The 25,752-nt window shown below is 44.8% G+C and overlaps 2 protein-coding genes across 5 annotated transcripts in view; both read left to right on the top strand.

The window, feature by feature from the left end:
* Nucleotides 1-25,752, top strand: part of LOC143681053 (ral guanine nucleotide dissociation stimulator-like) — a 61,021-nt gene that overhangs the window by 7,277 nt on the left and 27,992 nt on the right. For all 4 annotated transcript variants that reach the window (XM_077157769.1, XM_077157768.1, XM_077157770.1 and 1 more), the window contains one exon: nt 151-343. In XM_077157769.1, coding sequence (XP_077013884.1) covers nt 151-343 — 193 coding nt within the window. The remainder of the gene's footprint in view (nt 1-150; nt 344-25,752) is intronic.
* On the top strand, nt 12,133-24,546 carry LOC143681054 (neudesin-like). The gene is made up of 4 exons (XM_077157772.1): nt 12,133-12,381; nt 22,244-22,304; nt 23,049-23,152; nt 24,032-24,546. Exons 1-4 carry the CDS (start codon nt 12,205-12,207, stop codon nt 24,206-24,208), a joined length of 519 nt encoding a protein of 172 aa, XP_077013887.1. The 5' UTR covers nt 12,133-12,204; the 3' UTR covers nt 24,209-24,546.

Below are 25,752 nucleotides of genomic sequence, written 5' to 3'. Positions count from 1 at the left end.
GCTGAGTGATCTCTCTGGTGCCTGGGGTTCAGGTCTCCGGTGGCCTGCAGGAGCCCTTGGCAGGGTGGCCCAAGCGCTGAGGGCAGTATGCACAGGAGGGAGCGGATGGGTCCCTGGCAACGGCCCCAGCTTAGGCGCCCTACTCTCCAGGCCCCAGGAGTTCAGCGCTGAGCCCAGCTGCAGCGGTGCCTCCCTGCCCAGTGTCTGCATCCAGCTTCGGTGTGACCTCAGCAGTGGAGTGGCAGCTCTTTCACTCCCCGGATGTGAGGCAGATGCCTCCCAGGCTCACTCGGAAATGAGTGTGGGCCTCATGTCCACATGCCCTGATGGCCAGGAGAAGCAGGAGTCTGCTGATATTTTTTTAAATTTATGTTTATTTGTTTTATTTTATTTTTGTTTTATTGTTATTTTCTTTCAGTTTTTTTGTTATTAAAAATATTTTAACACACGAAATAAAATGTTAACATAATCTGTAATTCACAAAATCATCATTTAGTTCCGTATTCATCATTTCTTAGAACATTTGCATCCATTCAGAAAAAGAAATAAAAAGACAACAGAAAAGGAAATGAAATGAAAACAGGAAAAAAACCCACGATTATACCTACCGTACCCCTTACCCCTGGCTTTCACTGATCACTAGCATTTCAACCAAAATTTATTTTAACATTTGTTCCCCCTATTATTTATTTTTATTCCACACGTTCTGCTAGTTTGTTGACAAGGTAGATCAACGCAGCATCAGACACAAGGTTTTCACAATCACACAGTCACATTGTGAAAGCTCTATCATTATTCAATCATCCTCAAGAAACATGGCTCCTGGAACACAGCTCTGCATTTTCAGGCAGTTCTCTCCAGCCTCTCCATTCCATCTTGAAGAACAAGGTGATATCTACTCAATGCATAAGAATAACCTCCAGGATAACCTCTCGACTCTGTTTGGAGTCTCTCAGCCATTCACTCTTCCCCCTTTTGTCCGAGAAGGTTTTCTCAATCCCTTGGTGCTCAGTCTCAGCTCCTTCTAGGACTTCTGTCCCACCTAGCCAGGAAGGTCCACACCCCTGGGTGTCATGTCCCACGTAGACAGGGGGAGGGTGGTGAGATGGCTTGTTGTGTTGGTTGGAGAGAGACCTGCCCATGTTTGGGGGTTGAAAAGGAAGGAGAGAGCCCACTCCACCCTTCTTCGCAGGAATGAATGGTCAAGGGGCTGCTTCTAAGTGGCCCTGATGCCTGTCGGCCTTAGGGTCACCCTGCCTGTCTCCAGCTGGTCAGGTGGCTTAGCCGTCCCCAGGGAGACTAGGCCAGTCCAGGCAGCCACTTCCCTCCCACCAGTGACCCGGAGCCTCCCAGCCCCAGGGAAGTTCCAGCCCTGAGCCTTTCCTCCTGCATGGCATGTCCCTGCCCCTTGACAGGCTCACTTGCACTCCCGATCTTATACTGCCCCCTTGCCCCCCAAAGTAAAAGATGTAATTTGGGATGAATTTTGAAGTGCATGATGGTAGTTTGTTTTCACGCTTTTGTCAAAACCTTCCGGGGCATGTTAGCCTGCAGTGTACGGGTGTCTTCCCACCAGTATAAGGCACTGAGTTAGAGTCAAGCCAGGACTAGCTCACAATTTTGCATCCTAGTTATCAAAGTAGAGAAGTTGACAGGGATTCCTAATGCCTTTGCCCTCCTTTATGGTCATTCTTTTAATGGAGTCATAAGGGAATTTCCTTAGCAGGTGTGGAAATTTTAGCCACATACAGGCCAAAATGTTTAATTCTTGGCTATTCGAGCAAGTTGTTCCCAATTTAATGATCCCCAGCAGAATATTCCTTTACAATGATAGTTTCACTTGCTGTCTAAGTAGGGCTCTTAGAGAGTGTTCTAGTTTGCTAGCTGCCAGAATGCAATATACCAGAAATGGAATGGCTTTTCAAAAGGGGAATTTAATAAGTTGCTCGTTTACAGTTCTAAGGCTGAGAAAATGTCCCAATTAAAACAAGTCTATAGAAATGTCTAATCAAAGGCATCCAGGGAAAGATACCTTGGTTCAAGAAGGCCGATGAAGTTCAGGGTTTCTCTCTCAAGTGAGAAGGCACATGGCGAACACAGTCAGGGCTTCTCTCTCGGCTGGACAGGCACATGGCGAATACGGTGTCATCTGCTAGCTTGGTCTCCTGGCTTCCTGTTTCATGAAGCTCCCTGGGAGGCGTTTTCCTTCTTCATCTCCAAAGGTCGCTGGCTGGTGGACTCTCTGCTTCATGGTGCTGCAGCATTCTCTGCTCTCTCTCTGAGTCTCTCTGAATCTCCAAAATGTTTCCTCTTTTATAGGACTTCAGAAACTAATCAAGACCCACTCAAATGGGTGGAGACATGTCATCCCCTAATCCAGTTTAACAACCATTCTGAACTAAATCACATCAACCAGGGAGATGATCTCATTACAGTTTCAAATATACAGTACTGAATAGGGATTATTCTACCTTTAAGAAATGAGATTTATATTAAAACATGGCTTTTCTTAGGGGGCATACTTCCTTTCAAACCAGCACAGAGAGGTTTTGCATGCCTTTGACTGTTTGACCTTTTGCTAATACTTTATTTGCACTGGTTATTTCTCAATGTTCTTCCAGGGATTTCAGGATTTTGGATCCTGATCTTTTCTTTATTATTTATTCATTTTTTACCGAACATAGCTGTCACATTCGGTTTGGCCTCTGTCTCCCCCCACCTCTCATATTTTTTTGGTTCAGAATTTTCAGAACTGACAGCCTGCCACCTCTATTTTATTCTCTGTCTTATTTGGTGTTCCTACAAGCCTGTTATTCGATGGGAGTTGGAAATCTGCACACTCCTCTTTCACTGCACCTTCAATTCTTTTGTTTTTGTAACATGTGCTCCATTTCCACCACCATTTCTGGTAGTTCCGTTCCATACACACTTAAAGGGATGTTTGCACAGCTAATCATTCCAGTGTCCTCTCCTTACAGCAAAGAAGCAGGCCACCCCAGGATTCCTCTTGCTGGACCCTACTCTCTCTAAGGCTGTGGACCCAGGAAACAAAGGAGTACTGAGCATCTTTGATACTGTGCTGTTCTTAGTTTCAGTTCCCTTAGATTTGTTTTTGAGGTCAGGGAGGATATTGGGGCTGGGTCTGATAGGCTAATGTTGAAAGGATAGGGGGGCCGGGCCAGAGGTCGAGCTTGAGGAGGGGAGGGGAGAAGGCAGAAAGGGTTTTTAGCAGCACTGCCAGAAACAGAGAAAAGCAACCAGCACAGTCGAGGGGAGAAAACGAAAGCAGCCAGTGGAAGCGCAAGCTTTTTTTTTTTTTTTGCATTTTGCTGAACTAGGAGCTATTTGTCAAAATATCTCATTCAGCAAATAATTTGAATTTGGGGGCTGTTAATGTTTCTCCTTGAGATCACTCAATTTAACTTGACCAAAACATCCCCACAGGGGCTAAGTAATTTGGGGTTATTAGGGTGCACCCCTTTCTTTTAGAAAGGAACGAGAACTAGGACCAAAATCAGAAAACGTCAAGTGAGAAGCCATCCTTCGCACATGTGCTTCCCCAGACTTGACTGCCTGATTATTTTTCATAATAGCACCAGAAAAACAGGAGAGAAATAGTTGTGAATTCTATTACCTGATGGCCAGAAAAGTCCATTTCAATGGGCCCACAAGATTTTAGCTTCACAAACAGATTTGACATTACCCGCAACTCGGCGGGAGTTCAAAGATCCTAGAGGGGCTAGCCAATGCGGTCAGACTTAAAACAGGAGAAGATGGAACACGAAGAATCCCTGCTGGCACCAAGCCCTTCCCCGAGCTGCCATCCTGGCGTCATCCCGGTGTTCACCTTTGAGACCCACTCTTCGCATGCCCACTGAGTCCTTAGTGTTGGAGTTAGCTTTTGATCGCTGTGTAAGAAATTGCACGACATTTCAAACAACACAAACTGATTACCTCAGGGTTTCTACAGGTCAGAAGTCTGAGCAGAGTGGTCATGTACACTGCTCAGGGTGTCACAAAGCAGATCAAAGTGTTGGCTGGCTGAGAGCTAACTAGAGTCTTTAGGAGGGAAGCTCCCACACCTTCTCGGGCTGTCGGTAGACACATTTCTTGGTGGTTAGACAACTGACGTCTTCCTTGCGTTGCTACTTGTTGACCAAATTCTGCTCTCAGCCCCTAGAGGCCACTCTCAGAGCCTTGCCATTTGGTCCTCTCTAGATGACCTCTCAGATCTCCAGGCTGTGACTTCACGGAGGATCCAGGCCCATCCCAGGCTCACCTGATCAGGTCAAGCCTACCCCAGACATTCTACATATTGAGGAACTCCATGTCAACCGACTAGACACCTACTCATGGCAGTGACATCCCATCCACTCATAAGTTTCCCATGCAGTAAAGGGTAGGAGACCATTCAAGGATCAATCACCAAAGGATGGAAATAATGATGCCATATTAGATTTCTGTCTCCAACAGGATTTAGAAGGAATATGTTCTGGTGTACCGAAAAGTGGATGTCAGGAGACTGGGGCAAAGCATTGCTGCGATTATCTAAGGAAAATGGGACAAACATATTTTGCTGAACAGAAAAGTTGTTAGAAGAACAACAAAAAAGCAGTAAGAAGATCGTTAGGCTAAACTTAATCTGATGAGAGGCACTCTGAGGAGTGTTTCTTAGGAGCTCATTGAAGAAGCCTTCAGGATTGGATTCAGATACAAACTGAAAGGGCAGGTGAAACCTCCAATTGCCAACCCCCCTTAGCACTGAGGTGACCCCTCTCTTACCAGTTTGGAAAAGTTTTCATTTCTCACCTCCTCATGTTGATTCAGAAAAAGCTTGCTTCACAGCAAGGAAAGTGGGTTTCCTAGGACTCTGCCGTTCCTGCCTTGGCCGGTCCTGGTGGGTTCTAGCCACACTGAGCATTCTAAGCCTCTATTTCAGATCAAGCATTTTTGGCCACACAGATGCTCTGCTTAACCCTCCCCCTTAGGCCTGCCTTCCCCCAGACTGATTAGGCCACAGCCTCTCCCCCAATCTGTCACCAGCTCTTTTGCTGGCCTTCTCCGGGCAGCAGAAAAGCCCAGACTCTATCGTGTTCATGGAGCCGATCTAAGGTTTCCTCCAGTCTCCTCATTAGTCAACAAAGCAATAAACCCTTTCTCTTCTCAAAATACGTAGTGACTAAAAGTGGCTTCAGTGCACATCAGGCTGATGAGCTCACTTTTGGCAGCAGTACAGGTCCAGAAAGTGCAACCAGGGCTGGCTGAGAGCATTCGGGAGGATTTACCTACGTGAAAGGTGTAAAGGGTCAAGAGGAGCCATAGAGTTGGGATAACTTCACCACCCCTTCTGCCCCAAGGTAAATTCCTCGAGGGCAAATCAGTGACCCCACTCTCTCCCTAGGACCCACCTCAGCACAGTTCTTTCTCTGCATAGCGTAAAATCTCAAGAAATGACTGTTTCATGAATAAGAATATGTGTACCTGAACTAGCACCTTGAGACATTATTTCAGCTTCAGTTGCTTTATGATTTGTACAAAACACCAAACCTAGGTGCTTTCTGAGGAATGGTGTGTTCATTCCATTTTCTCATTGTTCCTGTACTGCCAAAGCAAGGATTTGTCATGTCCTTCAAAGGCTAAAGGCCTCCCATTTCAAAGGATAGTTTCTACCTGATGGTGCTTTCCTCCTTTCTCTCCCCGATTTCTCTGATTGTCCTAGCCCTCGAAGACTGTCTCTGCATGAGACTTCCCGAGTGCAGAGCACCTGGAGGCCTGAGTTCGAGTGTCTGGGTCAGCAGTGTTCACGGTCCAAGCAGCAGGACCAGGGACAGGGCGGCAGGCGCGGGGCCTTCCTGCAGGGACTGACTGAGCCCGCATCTGTGAACTGCCCCCTCCCCAGCCCAGGACCTCCTCAGGCCCCCACCGCAGCCCGCACCCCCTCCAGCCCGCCCCCTCCCCAGCAGCCCCAGAGTGCCCCGCGTCTCCCCTGCACGCGGGCGCCATTGTCAAGATGGCCGCCGCCGCCACCGGGAGACTCCACAGAGGCGCCGCCATGGCAGCCGCGGGCCCCGCTGAGGCCGCGCTCCTGGCGCTTGCCCAGGGGGCCTCCCACTGGGGCCTGGCGACGCAGAGACCGGGCACCGGAGCAGGAGGCGGGCAGCGCCGGAGAGGCCGGGGTCCCCGCGCCATGGCGGGAGCCTGGGGGCAGTGCCGTGGGGAGGCCACAGCGGGCCAGGGGCGGTTTTGGGGGTCAGAGCTGGTCTCCCAGGGCTCAGGGGCTGGGGGTGGCTGTGGTCGGCCGGGGGCGGCACTGTGGGAGTCGGTGGGGTCCCTGCTGGGGGCTTTTTGGGTTTCCAAAGTGTTTTCTAATTGGGGCGTTTTTGTGGGCCCCATTGTTTGAAACCGCAAAGGTTCCACATTCCTAGTCTCTAACAGTCTCTTACACATTTATCAGAAAAGGATGAACATAGGAAGGATGAAAAAAGGAAACTTGGCAGAAGGAAACTTATCCGTCAAGAAGAATTTGCCCTAACCAGTAAATCCCAAAGAATGCATGAATGATCCAAGGCCAAGTGAAAGCCAAAATGAGTAAGTAACATGATTTTACTTACCGACTGAAGTCAAGAAAAATCAATGATCATTGGAGATGTTGTGAATACAGGAGAAAAGAGGCTCCCAGGTACATAGGTCTGTGATAGATGCTTTTGGTAGCCCCTTGAGGGAAAGCAGCTGAGCGCATGAATCAGGTAGGTTTGCTAGCTCTTCTAATGAAAAATGTCCTCCCAGATACATCCCTAAATATTCCATGTCGCTGTTCATTTCAGCTTTGCTTTAGATTCACACAAAAGGACTGGAGACCTAAATACGGACTAGGGAGGAAATTTGTATATAAGTTTTCTTAAGATGGAATATTATGGGAGTATATTGAAAAGAGATATCTCTTTCAAACTGTTGTAGCATGTAAGAACATACACATAGTTTTAATATTTTGGTAAAGTTTGTGCCATCTAGAGACTGATCCAAATGATAAATCTTTCATGTTGTCGATGTCATATATAGCAAATACTATGTCTACATGTAAACATATCTTACTTATTGATCAAAATATATTGAAAGTAGGAAATTAAATATTCATAGTAGGTGTATTCAATGATGGGATTGTGGGTTGCTTTTAGTTTCTGCTGTTTGTTTCATAGATATCTTAAAGCATCTGTAGTGCTCATAGGATGCATTTGTGGAGTGAAAAAGTTCTCTCTTTAGAAACAGAATTCAGTCAAGTTGGCATTAGTGTTAACCCCAAACTACCACACTACCCTGCCTTGAATTTACTCTTCTTTGCCTACAAAATATCCAAAACCCATTGTATTTTTCAAAATTTATTTCTTGATTGAAACAATTCAGAACAAACAAAAACATTGACACATAATTCCATTCTACATATATATTCACTAATTCTCAATATCATCACATAGTTGAATATTCCTCATTCGTTAGAACATCTGCACCAATTCAGAAAAAGAAATAAAAAGACAACAGGAAAAAGAAATAAAAGAGTAACAGAAAAAGAAAGATTATACCTACCATACCCCTTACCCCTGGCTTTCACTGATCACTAGCATTTCAAACTAAATTTATTTTATTATTTTTTTTTTTTAAAGGAAAGACAGAGAGAAGGAAGGAAGGATAGAAGGAAGGAAGGAAGGAAGAAAGGGAAACATTTTTAAACATTTTCTTGTTTTATTGTATTCTGTTTCTCCGTTTTTGTTACATGGGCTGGGGCCGGGAATCGAACCGAGGTCCTCCGGCATAGCAGGCAAGCACTTTGCCCGCTAAGCCACCACGGCCCGCCTAAATTTATTTTAACATCTGTTCCCCCTATTATTTATTTTTATTCCATATGTTCTACTCATTTCTTGACAAGGTAGATAAAAGGAGCATCAGACACAAGGTTTTCACAATCACACAGTCACATTGTGAAAGCTCTATCATTATTCAATCATCCTCAAGAAACATGGCTACTGGAACACAGCTCTACATTTTTAGGCAATTCTCTCCAGCCCCTCCATTACATCTTGAATAACAAGATGATATCTACTTAATGCATAAGAATAACCTCCAAGACAATCTCTCAACTCTGTTTGGAGTCTCTCAGCCATTCACACTTTGTTCCATTTCATTCTTCCCCCTTTTGTTCGAGAAGGTTTTCTCAATCCTTTGATGCTAAGGCTCAGCTCATTCTAGGGTTTTGCTCAATCCTTTGATGGTGAGTCTCAGCTCATTCTAGGATTTCTATCCCACGTTGCCAGGAAGGTCCACACCCCTGGGAGTCATGTCCCACATAGACACTGAGATTACTTGTTGTGTTGGCTGGAGAGAGACCTGCCCATTTTGGGGGGGGAGAAAATGAAGAAGAGAGCCCACTCCACCCTTCTTCACAGGAAGAAGAAGGGGCTCAAATGGTCAAGGGGCTGCTTCTTAGTGGCCCTGATGCCTGCTCTAAGCTGGCAGTGTGGTTTTCAGCTCCCCAGCCTTGAACCAGAGCTGTCCCAGGGCTTTGGGTGACTCTGGGATCCTTATGGGGCCTCTGCAAATCCATTTTCTCCTTGCTTCCTGAGATGATTTGAGTGGATTTCTTAGTGGATTTCAAATGGGCAGGGTGAAAACATGCTCTGTATTGTGAGAAAAGGGGGCTGGGGAACCTCAAGAATTTGGACTGTTTCAAGTGCGGTACAGAAGAGGCAGGTTAGGCTTGTGCAGAAACTTCCTGACTCTGGAGAATTTAAGCATCATAAGGAAGTCTCCCAGATTCTTCTGTCGGCTCTTCCTGGAGCTCATTAAAGATTCCCATGTTGGTTCCTAACTAGTGTAGCAATGGCACATTAAAACTTATCAGGTAAATATTGTAAGCATCTAATGTCTTCTTCAGCCTAGCCCGTTAAGGTGGATTAGGCAGGGATAATCATTTTGCAGGCCAGGGAACTGAGTCAGAGTTTATCGTGGTATGTGTTCCAGATGCTCCATGCTTCCCCTGCCCCAGTATCACCTCCTCTGGGGCAGGGACTACCTGCAGGCAGGGGGCTGGATCCGAGGGTCTTCAGAGGCCTCTTCCGGTCCTGGGGATCCTGCCATGGATGCAGTGACAAGGACCAGCCTTGTCTGCAGCTCTGCTCTGAATGGCTTTAGCCAAGAGAGTAGTGGAGTCTCATCCCTGGGCCATGTTCTGCTTCCTCCTGGTCCTTGTTCAAAGTATGAGGCGTTCAGTTCCCCAGAGGGGCCCGACCTGGGGAAGTGGAGAAACCACATGGCTGGGGCCCCGGCAGGGAGTGGAGCTCATTCCTTGGGCCTCAGGCCAGGCTCCTGCATCCCAGAGCACAGGCCTGCAGAGGAAGGCCCCCGTTCCCAGCCCGACTGGCTGGGTGGGACTGCGTGTGATACAAGCAGATGCAGCCAGATGGGTGGAAGCAGATGGGGCACAGGCGGGGGCCACATGTCCAGCTCAGCGGCTGTCTCTCTGAGATCCAGAGGGGCCAGCATTGGGGGCCCTGGGGTGAGCAGAGCCGCTTGGTGGTGGAGGGAGGGGCAAACTGGTGGGGCAGTGGGGCCTTGGGTGTGAAGGCCAGGAGCTCCTAGGGTCCTTCTGGCGTAGCCCATCTATGAGTGTTCCAATCAGAGGTCTGTTCCAGCACTTTCAAATCTCCCATCTTTTTTCCTAACCAGGTGCACTTAATGCTAAACCCTAGATTCCCAGAGTAAAATGGGAGTATTTGTACCCATTCAGAGAGTTTTGAGGAAATTAAATGAGCTATCAGATGTAAAGTACTTAGAAGATCACCTGGCACATTGAAAGTAGTATATCAGTATTAGCGATAATTATAAAATTCGAAACTGAACTTTTGTGGAACAGTATGAGCAGTATTGGTGTTCTTTTTGAAACAAACCCATGTTCAACTAAAGAAAAGTAATACAAGATGCCGGGGGGCATATGAGTGTGCTACTCAATGAGAACCTTATTCTCAACGTCTTGGGGAGAGGGTATCTGATCAGGAGAAATTACAGGGAGTATCTTTTGACTCAAAAAGGTTCCTGATATAACTGGAGCAATAGAAATGTGCAAGCAGAGAAGGAGCACATTGTATGCCAGGAATGTCATTAGAGAACATGCTGTATCAGAAAGGGGGTCTATTCGAGGGTCTAGAAGGCCTCTTCCAACCCAGAGATCCTGTGACACAATGTACACTGCTACTGCAGTCTAAAGTTTACACAGCCTTTCATGTCCATTATCTTTATTATTATTATTTTTTAACTCAATCCTGTGAAGGAGGCAGGCTGTTATGTTACCGATGAAGAAACGGAGATTTAGAGGATTAGTGGACAGATCCTCTATATGTCATCCTTCACTAGAAGTCTATTCTCTTGGATCAATAAATGCATGAGCACTCGGTACAGTCACTGAGGGGAAGGGTAACCTGGTATTGAGGAGAAGATTTGGGGCCAGAAGGCCTGTGTTGAATCCTGGCTCTGTCACCCACTCTGTAACCTGGCAAGGTACTGAAGAGCTCTGTACCTCGGGAACAGGAACACAATGACCTGTAACACGGGAACAATAATAACACACATCCACAATTACAGTGAGGATTAAATGAGTGCATACGTGTCAAGTACCGAACCAGTGCCTGGCACACAGTAAGCCCTTCTTTGGTCTCCTTTGGCAGCTTCCTCAAACCACCAGATGTTGGAAGGTCCTGGGAGCTCAGTTCTGGGTTCCCCCCTCCTCTTTCTCCCTGTGCACTTCCTTCAGGAGCTCATCCAATCCCATGGATTTAAATGCAACTCCAGAATATTTATATATTGAATTGCCTATTTGGCACCTCACCTGGATGTCTAATAAGCATCGCAAGCTGAACAGGTTTAAACTGACCTCTTCATTTCTTCAGAAGTGTCTCCCATCTCAGTTAATGGCAACTCCATCCTCCATTGCCCAGGCCAAAAACCTTGGAGTCATCCTTGATGCCTCTCTTTCTCTCCTACTCCACATCTCATCTGTCAACTGCACCATCAAAAGATGTCTACAATCCACCCACTTCTTACCACTTCCACCACTACCACATGGGTGCTAACCATCATCTCTCACTGGGCCCTTTGCTTCAGTGGAGACCAGCCAGAAGGATTCGGTTGACATTCTAAGTCCTTTATTCTGTTCCCTAAGTAGTTTCCCATTTCACTCAGAACAAAAGCCAAAGTCTTTAAAAATGCACTGAGCTCTCACTTGATCTACCCTCCCACCTGGCTTCCTACCTAGCCCTACAGCCCTCTTCAGTCTTACTCAGTACAGCTGTCAGCCTCCTTACTGTTCCTCCAAAAATGCCTGGCATTCTCCTTCCTCAGCATTTATGCAGTTGTCCCCTCTGCCTGGGTCGCTTTTCCCTTGAGGCTCCCTCCCTCATAGCCTGTGAATTTTCCTACAAATACTACCATCTCAGTGGGGCCTTAGTTGGTCAGCGCATTTAAAATTGCAACCCCCGACACTCCCTATCCTTTTCCCTGCTTTATTTTTCTCCCTGGCATTTAACATACCATTTTATAGATCTTTATTTGTTGTCCCTCTCAACCATAGAATGTAAAGCTCCACGTGGAGGTGGATATTTGTCTCTGTCTGGTTTAGTAACATGTCCTCAGCGACCGGGTACATGGAGGCACTAATTTATTGAGTAAATCAGTGAAGAAAACCTTATGTAAATGTTAGCTATTATTATTTAGGAGCATATATGAAGGTTGTGCCCTAACTTTCACAAAACCCCCCCTTGAGGATCCAAAATTCAAACACATTTGGAAAGGAAAGAAAAATCAATTAAAAGTGAATTAGTAAAGTTGCGGCCCTATTATATAAATACACCCTCGTAGGTGCTGGAATGTTGGGGTGTGTCATCTATGTGGCTACTCCTGGAAATATGGCCACATAATGTTGCTCTGTTGATCGGCTTTTTTCAGTCTGTAGTCTGGGTTGTGATCCTAGTTCCGAAGTTTCCTTTTGCACGGCCGAGACTGAGCCGGTTCGCCAGCCCCACTGCGCCTGCGGGGCGGCTCTGGCTCCCGGCACTGCGCGGCGGCCCGGAGCCAGGCGCGCACGGGGCGGGGCTCCGGGGCCGCTAAGCTGGAGCGCGCCGGCTCTACCGCCCTGGCCGCCGCTCGCCCTGCCGGCTCACTATGGAAGGCCCCGAGCCCCGGCGGCGGCTGTGGCCGCTCGTAGCGATGGCCCTAGTCCTGGTGCTGGCCCCGGGGCCGCACCCAGTCCGGGCCCGGCAGGCTCCACGCCTAGACGAGCAGGGTCCCCCGGTGCGGCTTTTCACGGAGGAGGAGCTGGCTCGCTACGGCGGGGAGGAGGTACGCGGGGCGGCGCCGGGCCGGGCGTCGGGGCCCAGCGGCCCAGCCATGGGTGCGTGCGGGGCTGGCACGGGCAGAGCGACCCCCTGGAGGCCGCCCCCAGCAACTCGAGGCCTCGCGGGAGGCGCGGCCCCCTCCCGGAACCCAGGCTCCGCCCTGGGGCCTGAGACCTGCTGGGCTTCCTCCCTCCCAGGCCCAGGCGGCCTGAGGTTAAGGACGAACCCTCAGGAATCAGGCTCCCTACTTGAACCTCACCACAGTGGAGGACATCTGCCTTGGAGCCCCTTTGAAACGTCTTTTCTCTAGTGGTCTGTGTATGAAGAACTTTTTTGTTTTCAGCCTTAGCATCAATTGGGATCATCACTTCTCCCTGTACATGGGGGTATGGAGATGGAAGGAGGGAAGGAAGCAATTAAAATGCCTGCTTTCTGGATTAGGTGGGAATTGTGGGTTTGTAATTGAGAAGTTGGGATCTAAGGGCTGATAATGATTATTGAATCATTATACAGAAATTCCTTTTTACTTTCTGGTGTATTAGAAAGACAGGGAAATTGTAATCCAGCTGCCTTGATCTCTGATAATTGTTGTACAGCCTTCATTTTGTGCCCTTGTGATTGTAAAAACCTTGTGACTAACCTTTACTTGTACTCATTTATCCTGTTTTTCAACTTTAGAACTTGTAATCACTAAAGACAGCCCCTAATGTTTATTAATGAAGGGTCTTGAGTCAGCCCAGAACTAACCCACTCCAAGTCCAAAGTTAGGTTGATAAGTGAGCAAAATGGGTCTGCCTAACATGGGCAGTAGCTTAGACTTTAAGTGACCTATATCTCATTATAATACTAAAAATCACACCCATCATCATATTAAGGTCGCTATGTTTTTGTGACTGAGCGTGTAATCAATCTGTGCATACTCAATAATTAGATCCCTCTAATTACATCATCTGGAACAATTGTGCTCATCAGCCTAAAACATGCCAGTCTTTTGATCCTGTGAAACTGTTACCAGACAAAGGCTGTGGATTTTTTGTCCATCCGCTCGATAACCAATTCCCGAGACACTGGGCTTTCAAAGAGAGAAAAAGTTTATTACTAGGCGCATAGTAGGACAACAGATGACCTAGCGGTCCAAAATCTGTCTTCCTGAACTGCAGTTATTCTGTTAGTTTTATTAGAGAAAGAGATGGACAGTGTTTAGGGTAATGGGCACAGAGGCCCCAGATGTTGTAATTAGAGGGGAATCCAATTATTGAGCATGTGCAGATTGATTACATGCTTAGTCACAGAAACATATGTAAGAAAATAGGGCCTTAATATGATGATGGGTGTGATTTTAGTATTATAATGAGGTGTAGTTCACTTATAGAGAATGTATGTAAGAAAATGGTGGAATGAGGTATAAGTTAAGTGACTTGTGGGTTAAAACCTAAGCTACTGCACATGTCAGGTGTGCCCAGTTTGGTTAGATCCAGACTCAGTTATCAAGATAACTTTAGATTTGGGGTGGGTTAGTCCTGGGCTGACCCAAGACCTTTCATTAATAAACATTAGGGGCTGTTTTTAGTGATTACAAAACTCTAAAGCCAAAAGGCTGGATAACTAGATACAAATGAAGGTTTTCCACAAGGTGTTTTACAATCATTATCAGAGATCAGGGCAGCTGGATTACAATTTACAGTTATCTGGAATCTCCCTCTGTTTACTCCAATATACCAGAAAGTAAAAAGGAATAGCTAAATAATGATTCAGTAATCTAAATCATCTCTTAAATCATGATTTCTCAGCTTCAAAACTATCCGAATGACTGCAGTTCTGGGAGGCAGATTTTTGGGCTGGTAGACCATCTGATCAGCTTTGTGCCTTGTAATAAACTCTTTCTCTCTTTGAAACCTCAGTGTCTCAGGAATTGGTCATTTGAGCACATTGGGTGAAAGAATCCACCACTTTTGTCCAGCAGCGTGATGACACAGGCTTTCCCTATAGGTCGGTTTCCTGCCCATATATCCTAGGCCTCCTCTGCAGCTGACTCTCCAAACCCAGTTTTCATGCCCCTGCCTTTGAGGTAAGTCCAGCTGAGTCAGTCTGGGTCAGGGCAGGGAGAGATGGGGAGGTTGAAGGTTAGAGACAAAGACCTCTTCACACACCCCTTCTGTCAGTTGTCTGGAGGCACCCAGAAAAGCTCTCAGAACCATTGTCCATTGAGTTGGTGGAACCCTGTCTAATGGCAGGTAGATGATGCAGGAGACAGGCCTTAGAATGGGGTGGGGGCTGTTATATCGAGAAGGTGGAGGGGACAGGTTGGTGGGGAGATCACAATACTGTAACATTTTGGAGTTTGCAGAAGCCAATCTGCTTTTACAGATGAGAAAAACAAGGCCTGCCACACTGTAATGGTAAGTCAAGGAAGGAGCCCTGTGTTCTTTTTGTTAAAACCATTTAGCTTGGGTTCCCTAGCCTCTGAGTTAACAGGATTTGAATGGATCAGGATGACAAGGGATACTTAGAAACCTAGTCCATAAGCAGTGATGCCAGTTTGGGCATCATTTGCAAAGAGAGGTTGGCTAGAACCCTGAGTGGATGAGAACACAGAGGATCATGCCTTCATTATGGAATTTCGGTATCCTAAGTTCTTGGGCATGCCGCAATAAAGAATTCAGGAGCACAACAACAGCATAGAGGGAGCAGGCAGAAACTTACTAGATATACACATAAGAGGACATACGGGCACTCTCGCAAGTAAAGAAAGATGGAAGGCGAGAGGCCCCAACATTGGGACTATCTGCGTTTGTACAGGGCTCACTCCTCTACTCTCCCCTCTTTCCAGGCCAGTGTCTGGTGGCAGATAGTGCATCCGAGTGGCTCGGCTGGTTTCACCCTTCTCTGTAGATGACTCACTCGGGTGGGAGTCCTTGGGCTTCAGGTGGGTTGGCTGCTGCGGGTGTTACCTGTAAGTGGGTAGGCCCCGGGTAGGGTGTCTGTGGCTGACTGGGGCCCTCCTGGTCTTGATTAACCATCCTTATTCAAGGACTTCTTCATGGTTTTCTCTCTTCTGCCTTTCCCTGTTCTAGCCTTCCTCAACTTGATGTTAAAGGTTACCTTCCTTTAGGGGTAGAGGAAAGAACAAGATGGTGCAGAGTCAGGGAACCTATGCAGAAAAGAGCTGACATAGGCCCAAGACTGCTCTCCTTAGAAAGGCCTGCTTGCAAGATCTGAGAACAGACAAAGGTGGTGAGTTCTCTGCCCTATGGCTCACATGACCAATTCCTGGGACACCCGGGTTTGAAAGAGAGTAAGAGTTTATTGCTAGGCACAAAGCAGGAGATCAGTGGGCCGATGGGCCCAAAATCTGCCTCCCTGAGTCTAGAGAGTTCAAGGTTTTTATGGATTCAAACAGGAGGAGATGAAGTTATTACCATTCAAGAAGCAGGCTGGAATAGCCATCACAGCTGTGAGTGTCACAAGAACAATTTACACACATCAAGGAGCAAGACTGGGGCTGGAACCAGTTAATGGCTGACTCAGGTTCTTCCCTGAGCATTAATTAGGGCCTCTGCCCTTATAAGTTACTTTGAGAAGAAATCAGGATAAAGGGAATAACAGCTCTTAAAATCACACAGGCACGAGATAAGGGCTCTCACAATCATTATCCATATCAGGGCAGCTGAATTATATTCAGAAATTTCAGGTATTTTTCTCTCTCTAATATAACAGAAAAAAGAAATGTTTATATAATGATTCCATAGTCATTATCATCCCTTAAATCCTAGTTCTCGGTTACAGGGTTACAGGTTGGCCACAGCTAGCATCAGGATTTCCTAAATGATAAGTGTGGCTCGCTTGGCCTAGGCCATTTATACAAACAATGTGTTTTTTGTCAAACACAGAATGTACTAGGCAGAGTGACCTGACCAGCCCTTAGTAAAAAGCTTGGGTGCTGAATCTCTAATGTGCTTCCCTGGACAGAAGCACCAAGCATATGCTGCTGCATTTTCAAGCGACTCTGTGTAGCTCCACGTGAGGAAAGAGCAGAAGGCAGACTCACATGGATCCCTCCTGATTTCTAGGGAATCTCCAAATGTTGGGGTGGTGTTGGGGACCCTGGGCACAGAATCCAAGGTAAGAGAGAGCCCGTAATGGGGGGTGCAGCAGCAGGGTCACCAGCTGTTGGGTGAGGGCTAAGAAAAGACTCTTTCTTTTTTTGAGGTTGATTTATTGATACTTAACTAAGTTTGTATAATACTTTATACTTTGAGAGAATAGTTTCCTCCAATAACAGGGACTGACACTGTAAGAGGTTGAAGAAAAGCAAAGAAAGTAGGTGCAGACTGCTCTTTTTAAGAAGTTTGGTCACTGAGCATTTCCTAATATGACTTATATGGACAGGGTCATTGAACACCATAAGTACATGGAACCTTGAATAGGGCATGAGATTTGTAGGTTTGTCCAGGTTAGTGTGATGCCCTGAAAAATCCCAGAATGATTTGAATAGTGAATAAAGAAGTATTTGCAGAGTTCTCTTGGGGGAATGGTGAGAAAGGGGGAAAATTCACCTTCCCCATTTGGAGAGTTCCTGATATCCTCACAAGCAGCGGGTACAACCAAATCAATAGGCTGAACCCTCAATCTTGGGGTTTGTTCATATGAAACTTATCCCTGCAAAGTATAGCTAAGCCTACTTAAAATTAGGCCTAAGAGTCACCCCCAGAGAACCTCTTCTGTTGCTCAGATGTGGCCTCTCTCTCTCAGCCAACGCAGCAAGCAAACTCACCGCCCTCCCCTTCTCTATGTGGGACATGACTCCCAGGGGTGTAAACCTCCCTGACAGCATGGAACAGAAATCCTAGAATAAGCTGGGACTCAGCATCAAGGGATTGAGAAAGCCTTCTCAACCAAAAGGGGGAAGAGAGAAATGAGACAAAATAAAGCGTCAGTGGCTGAGAGATTTCAAACAGACTTGAGAGGTTATCCTGGAGGTTATTCTTATGCATTATATAAATATCCCCTTTTAGTTTAAGCTGTATTAGAGAGGCTAGAGGAAAGTGCCTGAAACTGTAGAGATGTGTTCCAATAGCCATGTTTCTTGAAGATGATGGTATAAACATACAGCTTTTACAAAGTGACTGTGTGATTGTGAAAACCTTGTGTCTGATGCTCCTTTTTTCTATGGTATGGACAGATGAATAAAACATATGGCTCAAAAATAAATGAATAGTAGCGGGAACAAATGTTGAAATAAATTTAGTAGATTGAAATGCTAGTAATCAATGAAAGGGAGTGATAAAGGGTATAGAAAAAAGATAGGGGAAACAAAAGCTAAAATATATTGGATAGATGGAAATGCTAGCAGTCAGTGAGAGGGAGGGGCAAGGGGTATGTTATGTATGAGTTTTTTTCTTTTTATTTCTTTTTCTGAATGGATGCAAATGTTCTAAGAAATGATCATGGTGATGAATATACAACCATGTGATGATATTGTGAGTTATTGATTATATACCAAGAATGGAATGATCATATGGTAAGAACGTTTGTGTTTGTATATTGTTGTGTTTAGAAAAAAATTTTTTTGAAGAATATACTTTTCTAGCTACATTTCTAATAATTTATAATTCAAAAATAATAAAGCCATACCATAAAAAACTGCATTATCTTGGGCATGTTGCTTCTATCCCAACTTGACAAACATTTTTCTCCAATGACTGCAAATTTCAACCTAAGTGTATTTCTTTTTTTATACACACACTGGATGTGTGGTTTTCATTTTTGACACAATAATATGAGTTAATGTTTTAAAAGACTTGTTCATAGTGAATTGTGAGGACCAATGAAGTATTTTTTAGTGTCAATTTAAACTTGAAAGCAACAGTAGCTGCAGATGATTTTTCAAAAGTACGTGAGTAGTCAGCTATCTTTGAACCATCAAAAATACATCTGAAAATTTAAAAAATTGTTTTTGCTTGAGGAAGAACATAGGAATGTCATCATTGCAGGGTGTTGAAAATTGATAGTAATTAATATTTTAAAATTTTAACTCATGTGTGAAACTAAAGCAAAAAATATTTATTTGGTACAAAATTTATATTTTGACCAGTGCATTTCCTAACATAACTTATGTGGACAGCTTAATTGAACACTATAAGTGTATGGAACCTTGAGTAGGGCATGAGGATTTTGTTGGTTTGTCCAGAGTGATGCCCCAATAAATCCCAGAGTGATTTGAACAGTGAATAAAAAATTATTTGCAAAGTCCCCTTTGGGGAATGGTGAGAAAGGGGGAAAATTCAACTTCCCCAAGTTGAATTCTTGATATTCTCACAAGCAGTACAGACAACCAAAGCAATAGGCTGAGACCCCAATCTTATTGGGGGAACTTAACCCCACAAAAAATAGGTCAAACATACTTAAAATTATGCCTAATAGTCATCCCCAAGAGAACCTCTTTTGTTGCTCAATTGTGGCCTCTCTCTCCAGCCAACACAACAAGCAAACTCAGTGCCCTCCCCCTGTCTACATGGGACATGACTCCCAGGGATGTGGGCCTTCCTGGTAACGTGGGACAGAAATCCTAGAATGAGCTGAGACTCAGCATCAAGGGATTGAGAAAACCTCAACCAAAAGGGGGAAGAGCAAAATCAAACAAAATGAAGTGTCAATGGCTGAGAGATTCCAAACAGAGTTAAGAGATTATCCTGGAGGTTATTCTTGTACATTAAATAGATATCACCTTGTTAGTCAGGTTGTAATGGAGAGCCTGGAGGAAACTGCCTGAAAATGTAGAGCTGTGTTCCAGTAGCCATGTTTATTGAAGATGATTGTATAATGATAAAGCTTTCATAGTGTGACTGTGTGAATGTGAAAAACTTGTGTCTGATACTCCTTTTATCTACCTTATCAACAGATGAGTAGAACATATGGAATAAAAATGAATAATAGGGGGAATAAATGTTAAAATAAACTTAGGTTGAAATGCTAGTGATCAATGAAAGGGAGGGGTAAGGGGTATGGTATGTATGAATTTTTTTCTGTTGTCTTTTTCTTTTTCTGAATTGATGCAAATGTTCTAAGAAATGTTCATGATAAATATGCAACTATGTGATGATATTGTGAATTACTGATTATATATGTAGAACGAAATGATCATATGTTAAGAATGTGTTTTTTCTTGTCATTTTTTTTTTAATTAAAAAAAAAAATACGTCTGCCCCCCCCCCCCCCCCACTACATGGGACATGACTCCTGATGATGAGCCAGCATCTGGCATTATAGGAATGAGAAAACCTTCTTGACCAAAAGGGGGAAGAGAAAAATGAGACAAAATAAAGTTTCAGTAGCTGAAAGATTTCAAACAGAGTTGAGAGGTTATTTTTATGCATTATATAGACATCCCTTTTTAGTTATGGTACATTAGAGTGGGTGGAGAGAAGCAACTGAGACTGTTGAACTGTGTTCCAGTAGCTTTGATTCTTGAGGATGGCTGTGTAACTATAGTACCTTTTACAATGGGACTGTGTGATCGTGAAACCCTGAGGCTGACTCTCCCTTTATCAAGGGTATGGACAGATGAGTAAAAAAATAAGGACAAATAAATAAATAAAATAAGCAATGGGGGTAGGGATAAGGGGGTAAAAATTTGAAAATAAATAAAATAAATAAATAAATAAATAAATAAGGCGGGCCACGGTGGCTCAGCAGGCAGAGTTCCTGCCTGTCATGCCAGAGACCTGGGTTCAATTCCCAGTGCCTGCCCATGTGAAAAAATAATTAATAAGGGGAATAAATTCAGTAGATTGAAATACTAGTGATCAATGAAAGGGAATGGTAAGAGATATAGGAAAAAAATAGGGGGAACAAAGGTTAAAATATATATTGGGTAGATGGGGTGGTACAATGGTGGCTCCGTGGCAGAATTCTCTCCTGCCATGCTGGCGACCCGGGCTCAATTCTTGAAGCCTGCCCATGCCAATATATATATATATATATATATATATATATATATATATATATATTGAGCAGATGGAAATACTGGTGGTCAATGAGAGGGAGGGGTAAGGGCTATGGTATGTATGAGATTTTTCTCTTGTCTTTTTATTTCTTTTTCTGGAGTGATGCAAATGTTCTAAGAAATGATCATGGCAATGAATATACAACTATGTGATGATATTATGCGTCATTGATTATATACCAAGAATGGAATGTTCATTTGTTAAGAATGTTCATGTTTGTATGTTGTTAAGTTTTCTCAATAAAAATATGTACAAAAAAATGAAGTTTGGTCACTGAGGGAAGGAACCAGTAAATTTGGCAGAGAAACAGGTTAAGAAAGAATTGTCAGAGGGATGGAATCCTGGAAATGTCTGTGGGCAGAGGGAGGGAGCCAGAGAGAGGAAGAAGGAAAGAGGTAATGGAGGAGAGAGGCAGTTGAATGCAGTGTTAGAGCTGTGCTTGTCCTAGATGGCTCTGCTTTATGCCTGTTGTCCAGGGGTAATTATTAATAGTACTCCCTTTCACTTCCAGAAGTGTCATGGTTTGCATAATATATTATGTGGTCTGCCCTACTTAGAGCATTATATCTTTGGATTATACTTGAGTTTGAGTCCCTCCCTGTTCCTCTGTTTTACTTTGGACAAATTACTAAACCTCTCAGTTTCTCTCTCTCTCTTTTTTATCTGTGTTAGTCAGGGCCCTACCAGGGAAACAGAACCAGTAGGATACATTTATTTGTTTATGGCAAGGAAATGGCTTACATGATTGGGGGATCTGGCTCAGCAAATCCATGACCCACAAATAGGTTACCAGGCAACTGCAGTTAGAAAAACACAGCCCTAGACCAAAGGAGGACAGATTGTTTCTGCAGGAAAAAAAAAAAATCTGCAGTACTTTCCTTCTTTTCCAAGGGCACGAGTTGCCGGCAAAGAACTTCTACCCTGTCTCCAGCCAGTGGCACAGGATCTGAGAGTATTGGAGATCCAGGAACTGCTGGCTGGACTCAGTTTTCCTGCCTACATAGGCTCCAGGTCTCCCTCTTTGCCTCTTCTGTTCCAGCTGAGGCTGTTCCCAGCTGACTGCGACAGAACTTGATGAGACTCTGCTGGTCTCAGCTCTCACCCTGTAAACAGGTTTAAATGTTACTCTAAAATATTCTGAAGGCAGTGCTACTGTTTTTAATGGGGACAGGTTTCTAATGGGGACAGTCGCCAAAAGGCTGGGGAGAAGCAAAGAACTTCCTAGGACTCATTGTATACAGAGTTAAGGACTAAGCAAAAGATATAAAGTGTCTTTAAACAGAAACACAATAAAACAAGGTTATGTATTGAGCCAGTGTGTGTATGATTGACAAAGTGTGTTGGGACCACCCTCTGACAAGACCCTAACCCTGATTTCCCCTAGGGGCGGTGGTCCAGTATTGGCTAATTCAGTGCTCACAGAGCACACAAGTAGCTGCCAGAATAACTAGAATTGACTGTAGTTTATTCACACTTATTACATCCATATATGGACATTGATGAAGATGAGAGGAAATTGGACTGATTTAAATATATATATTTATCATTTATTTAATATTCTTTTGAATTCTTAGCTATGTAAAGTTGGTTCAGTTCCTGGCTTGTTTTGTTTTGTTTTTTAATGGAAGGGATTGCCATGTGCTTGTCATGTTCCTTTATAAACTTTTCCAAGTTTTTGTGAGCCAGCACGCATGACCCAGGTAGGTGGTGAGTTCGCTGAGGACCACGCTGCATGGAAAGCTGTTTTCTAACTTTACCCACTGCTCTTTACACAGCTCATGATAACAAAAGAGAACCAGCCTGCACTGGGAGAGCTGGGCTCAGTGCCTCCTCCTCACAGCCTCTTCTCCTGCTTTCTAGGCAGATCAGCCCATCTACATGGCAGTGAAGGGAGTGGTGTTTGATGTCACTTCTGGAAAGGGTAAGTGGCTTGGCCGTCTTAATTTTTGCTTTGGGGAGCTCAGGAGCCAGAATGGGGACTGGAGGGATGAGGAACGGGCAGGAATGGTGGGCGAGTCCTTTCCCTTCCATCTTAAATGACCAGATCCAAAGAAGAATCTTTGTCAGTGTTTTATTTCAACAGCATTTTTTTTTCTTCTGATAATGCCACACTTCTACTCAAAAGTCTTCCTTCGCTCCCCGTTGCCTGTAAAATTAAATTCCAACTTGATAATTTACTGAAGTTGTAACAAGAAATGTCCCTTGGCAGAGAGTCAGAATCATATAACATTACAAAACATTTTAATGCCATTTAATGATTTCCCTATTTGAAACTACAAAAGATTTTATGGAGGCAGTTATTCTATTGGTTCATCTTTTATTTGATACCAAACACAGTATCAAATGGAAATAGATTTGCTTCCACCAGTATTTTAGGGGGACAAGCATTGTCTTGTTTGCACTCAATATTTTAAGAGACTGTTTTCACCCTGTGTTTTCTAAAAGTCACCTCCTAACCAGCATGTGTGAATTATTTTGTATCCTGAACTAGTGGAATCCAAACTGGTGGATAGGGGTAGATTACTGGAATTTATATCTTCATTGCTTTCCCTCCTCTAGCCCAGAATCCTTTTTAGGACTCGGCTGGCCTTGGAAGCCCCTTATTTGCAGGCTTCCAGCTGGTTTGCATGCACAGCTGCACTCATGTCTCATTTCTCCCCACCAGAGTTTTATGGAAGAGGAGCCCCCTACAATGCCTTGGCCGGGAAGGACGCTACCAGAGGGGTAGCCAAGATGTCCCTGCAGCCTGCAGACCTCACTCATGACACTGTGAGCAAATTACAAGCCTTTACCAAAATGCCTTGGCCTTCTTTCCCTCTGGGCGATTGCAAAGCTTTCTCACTAGACTATTTCCACTCTGGTCTGCTCAGTGTGGTAGCTACTATTTCCTTGAAATAGTTATCTTATTATGTCACTCGTGTGCAAAAACCTTCCATGGCTCCCTGCTGCCTAGAGTCAAGTCCAAGCTCTTAGGAACTTGTGTTCCAACTCAGTGACCTTCACAGTTTGGTTCCCACCAGCCTTGGCAGCCTGGCCCACCTTACAGTCCGCACCTGCCCCTCTCCCCCACAGCCTCTGGAACAGATTTGCTGCTGGTGTCTGAGACCTCACCCCCCTACCTCGTGTCCACTTTAGGTGATTCACATGTCTGAAGGAGAAAATAACATCAAATACAACCATTTCAGGGTCTAGAAAATCCTAACAGAAAGGTTGGCACTCACACCAGTTGTGCTCCATGCTACCAGGCAGAGATGAAGCAAACTCTTAAGCTATAAGATCACAGAAAGAAATGAAGGAAGGGAGAAGATGGAACGGGAGGCTGGTAGCGAGTGGGTGGGATATATGCGGAAGGGGGAGGTGGAGGCCGACAGCAGCAGAGCACACCTTCTCCAGCCCAGGGCAGCTGTCCCTCTGAGAGGCTGTGATACCTGCAGCAATTGAGCAGCTAAATAAATAAAAAGATGAAGCCTTTGCTTCTCTGCCCCCACAGGATGTTTTCTAAAAAGTCAAAAGAAAAATTGTTTCGTTGTGATATTTTCTTTCTCTTACTTCAGGGATGTGGGGAGGGCAGGGATGGAGAGAGGCCAGTGATAAAAACGAGCCCCTCATTCCCCCTTCCCCATGTTTCATGGATTTTTCTCCCCCAAGACGGGCCTCACGGCCGAGCAGCTGCAGTCCCTGGATGACGTCTTCACGAAAGTGTACAAAGCCAAGTACCCCATCGTGGGCTACACAGCCCGCAGGATCCTTAACGAAGATGGCAGCCCCAACCTGGACTTCAAGCCTGAAGACCAGCCCCATTTTGACATAAAGGATGAGTTCTAATGTTATAACTGCGGGATCAGGTTCTCAGAAGGATGGGGCTGGGACATGTTCAGGTGCTGCATCTTCTCCAGGGATCTGAATAAAACAGATGGTTGACCTGGAACAGTGAATATTTTTTTGTTGTCCCCAGTCAAGTCTTCTGTCTACAGGGTAGCTCTGCCACCCTGCCAGCGAGGGGGCTGTGATAACCACACGGGGAAGCCTCCCAGATGTCAGCGTTGGCACCTGGTGACAGAATTATGAGTGGCCTTTATTTTTTCGTGCTTCTCTGTATTTTACAAATTTTCTAATGTGACCGTGTTTATTTTATAATAAGGACAAAAAATAAACTTTCCTGTTTTTACTAAAAGAGAATGCTTACACACGTGCCATCTCCTTGGAACCTTGTCAGCACCACTTCTGGGTGGGCAGGACTGAACTGCCCCTCCGTGGTCCTGCTTTCTGTCTCCCATGCCTTTAAAGGACAATGAAGGAGCCGGGGCAGCAGTGGCAGGATAGAGAGATCTGGCAGAAATGGGCGAGGGATTAGATGGTCGGGTGGAGAATGGGAAAGGCAGTTATTAGAGGGTTTAGATCTACCTGGCAACCTGAAGACAGTGGATTTTTGAATAGCTTCTGCCTTACTTGCACCTGAAAAGTGGTGGGAAAGGCTGAGATTCAGGGTGGGTGAGCCTGGGCTGGGACCATCCTTTGAGGAGAGAGAAGCACAGCCCTTAACACTGGGTTGAGGTCATGATTTCTGGAAGAAATCCCTTCTGTCTAGTCCCTTCCCTACCTCCTTTTTGTCATTCCTCCTAAGGAAGAGTCTCCATCCCCTTTGGTTGGTGGCTCACATGATTCTCAACTTGGGGTAGGGGAGAATATCCTCCCAAGGGACATGGGTGTGTCTGGAGACGTTCCTGGTTGTCAAGATGCTACGGGCATCTGATGGGTGGATGCCAAGGATGCTGCTACACATCCTGCAGTGCACAGACCAGCCCCCATAAAGAGGAATTCTCCAGTCCACAATGCCAGTAGTACTGGGCTTAGAAAACCCTGCCTTAAGCAGATCCTGGAAAATTTTCAGTAGAGTTGGAGTTATTTTACTCAATGCTTTCTAACTTTTAGAGTAAACAGCAAGTACACTGCAGAGAGAATATGTTAAGCAAGGTGACTGATGGTTTAACATGCTGATTACTGGGTTCCATCCCCAGGACTTGTGATTCAGTATGTCTAGGGACTGCATTTTTTTAAATGTAACAACATACAAAAATGAACATTCTTACCATATGATCATTCCATTCTTTGTATATAGTCAGCAACTCACAATATCAATACATAGTTGTATATTCATCACCATGATCATTTCTTAAAATATTTGCATGAATTCAGAAAAAGAAATAAAAAGAAAAAACTCATACATACCATACCCCTTACCCCTCCCTCTCATTGACTGCTAGTGTTTCCATCTACCCAATATATTTTAGCCTTTGTTTCCCCTATTTTTTATACCCTTTATCACTCCCTTTCATTGATCACTAGCATTTCAATCTACTAAATTTGTT

Source organism: Tamandua tetradactyla, chromosome 4, assembly GCF_023851605.1.
Source record: "Tamandua tetradactyla isolate mTamTet1 chromosome 4, mTamTet1.pri, whole genome shotgun sequence".
In the NCBI taxonomy this organism is placed as follows: Eukaryota; Metazoa; Chordata; class Mammalia; order Pilosa; family Myrmecophagidae; genus Tamandua; species Tamandua tetradactyla.
The sequence above is the reverse complement of the archived record's forward strand: the minus strand, read 5'-3'. Positions and strand labels throughout refer to the sequence as shown.

Bases quoted from the DNA above. Each gene is read 5' to 3' on its own strand.
- LOC143681054 (XM_077157772.1), top strand. From the start codon at position 12,205: ATGGAAGGCCCCGAGCCCCGGCGGCGGCTGTGGCCGCTCGTAGCGATG. The intron at 22,305-23,048 runs GTAAGTGGCTTG...TCTCCCCACCAG, and splicing joins TGATGTCACTTCTGGAAAGG to AGTTTTATGGAAGAGGAGCC. The intron at 23,153-24,031 runs GTGAGCAAATTA...TTCTCCCCCAAG, and splicing joins CAGACCTCACTCATGACACT to ACGGGCCTCACGGCCGAGCA.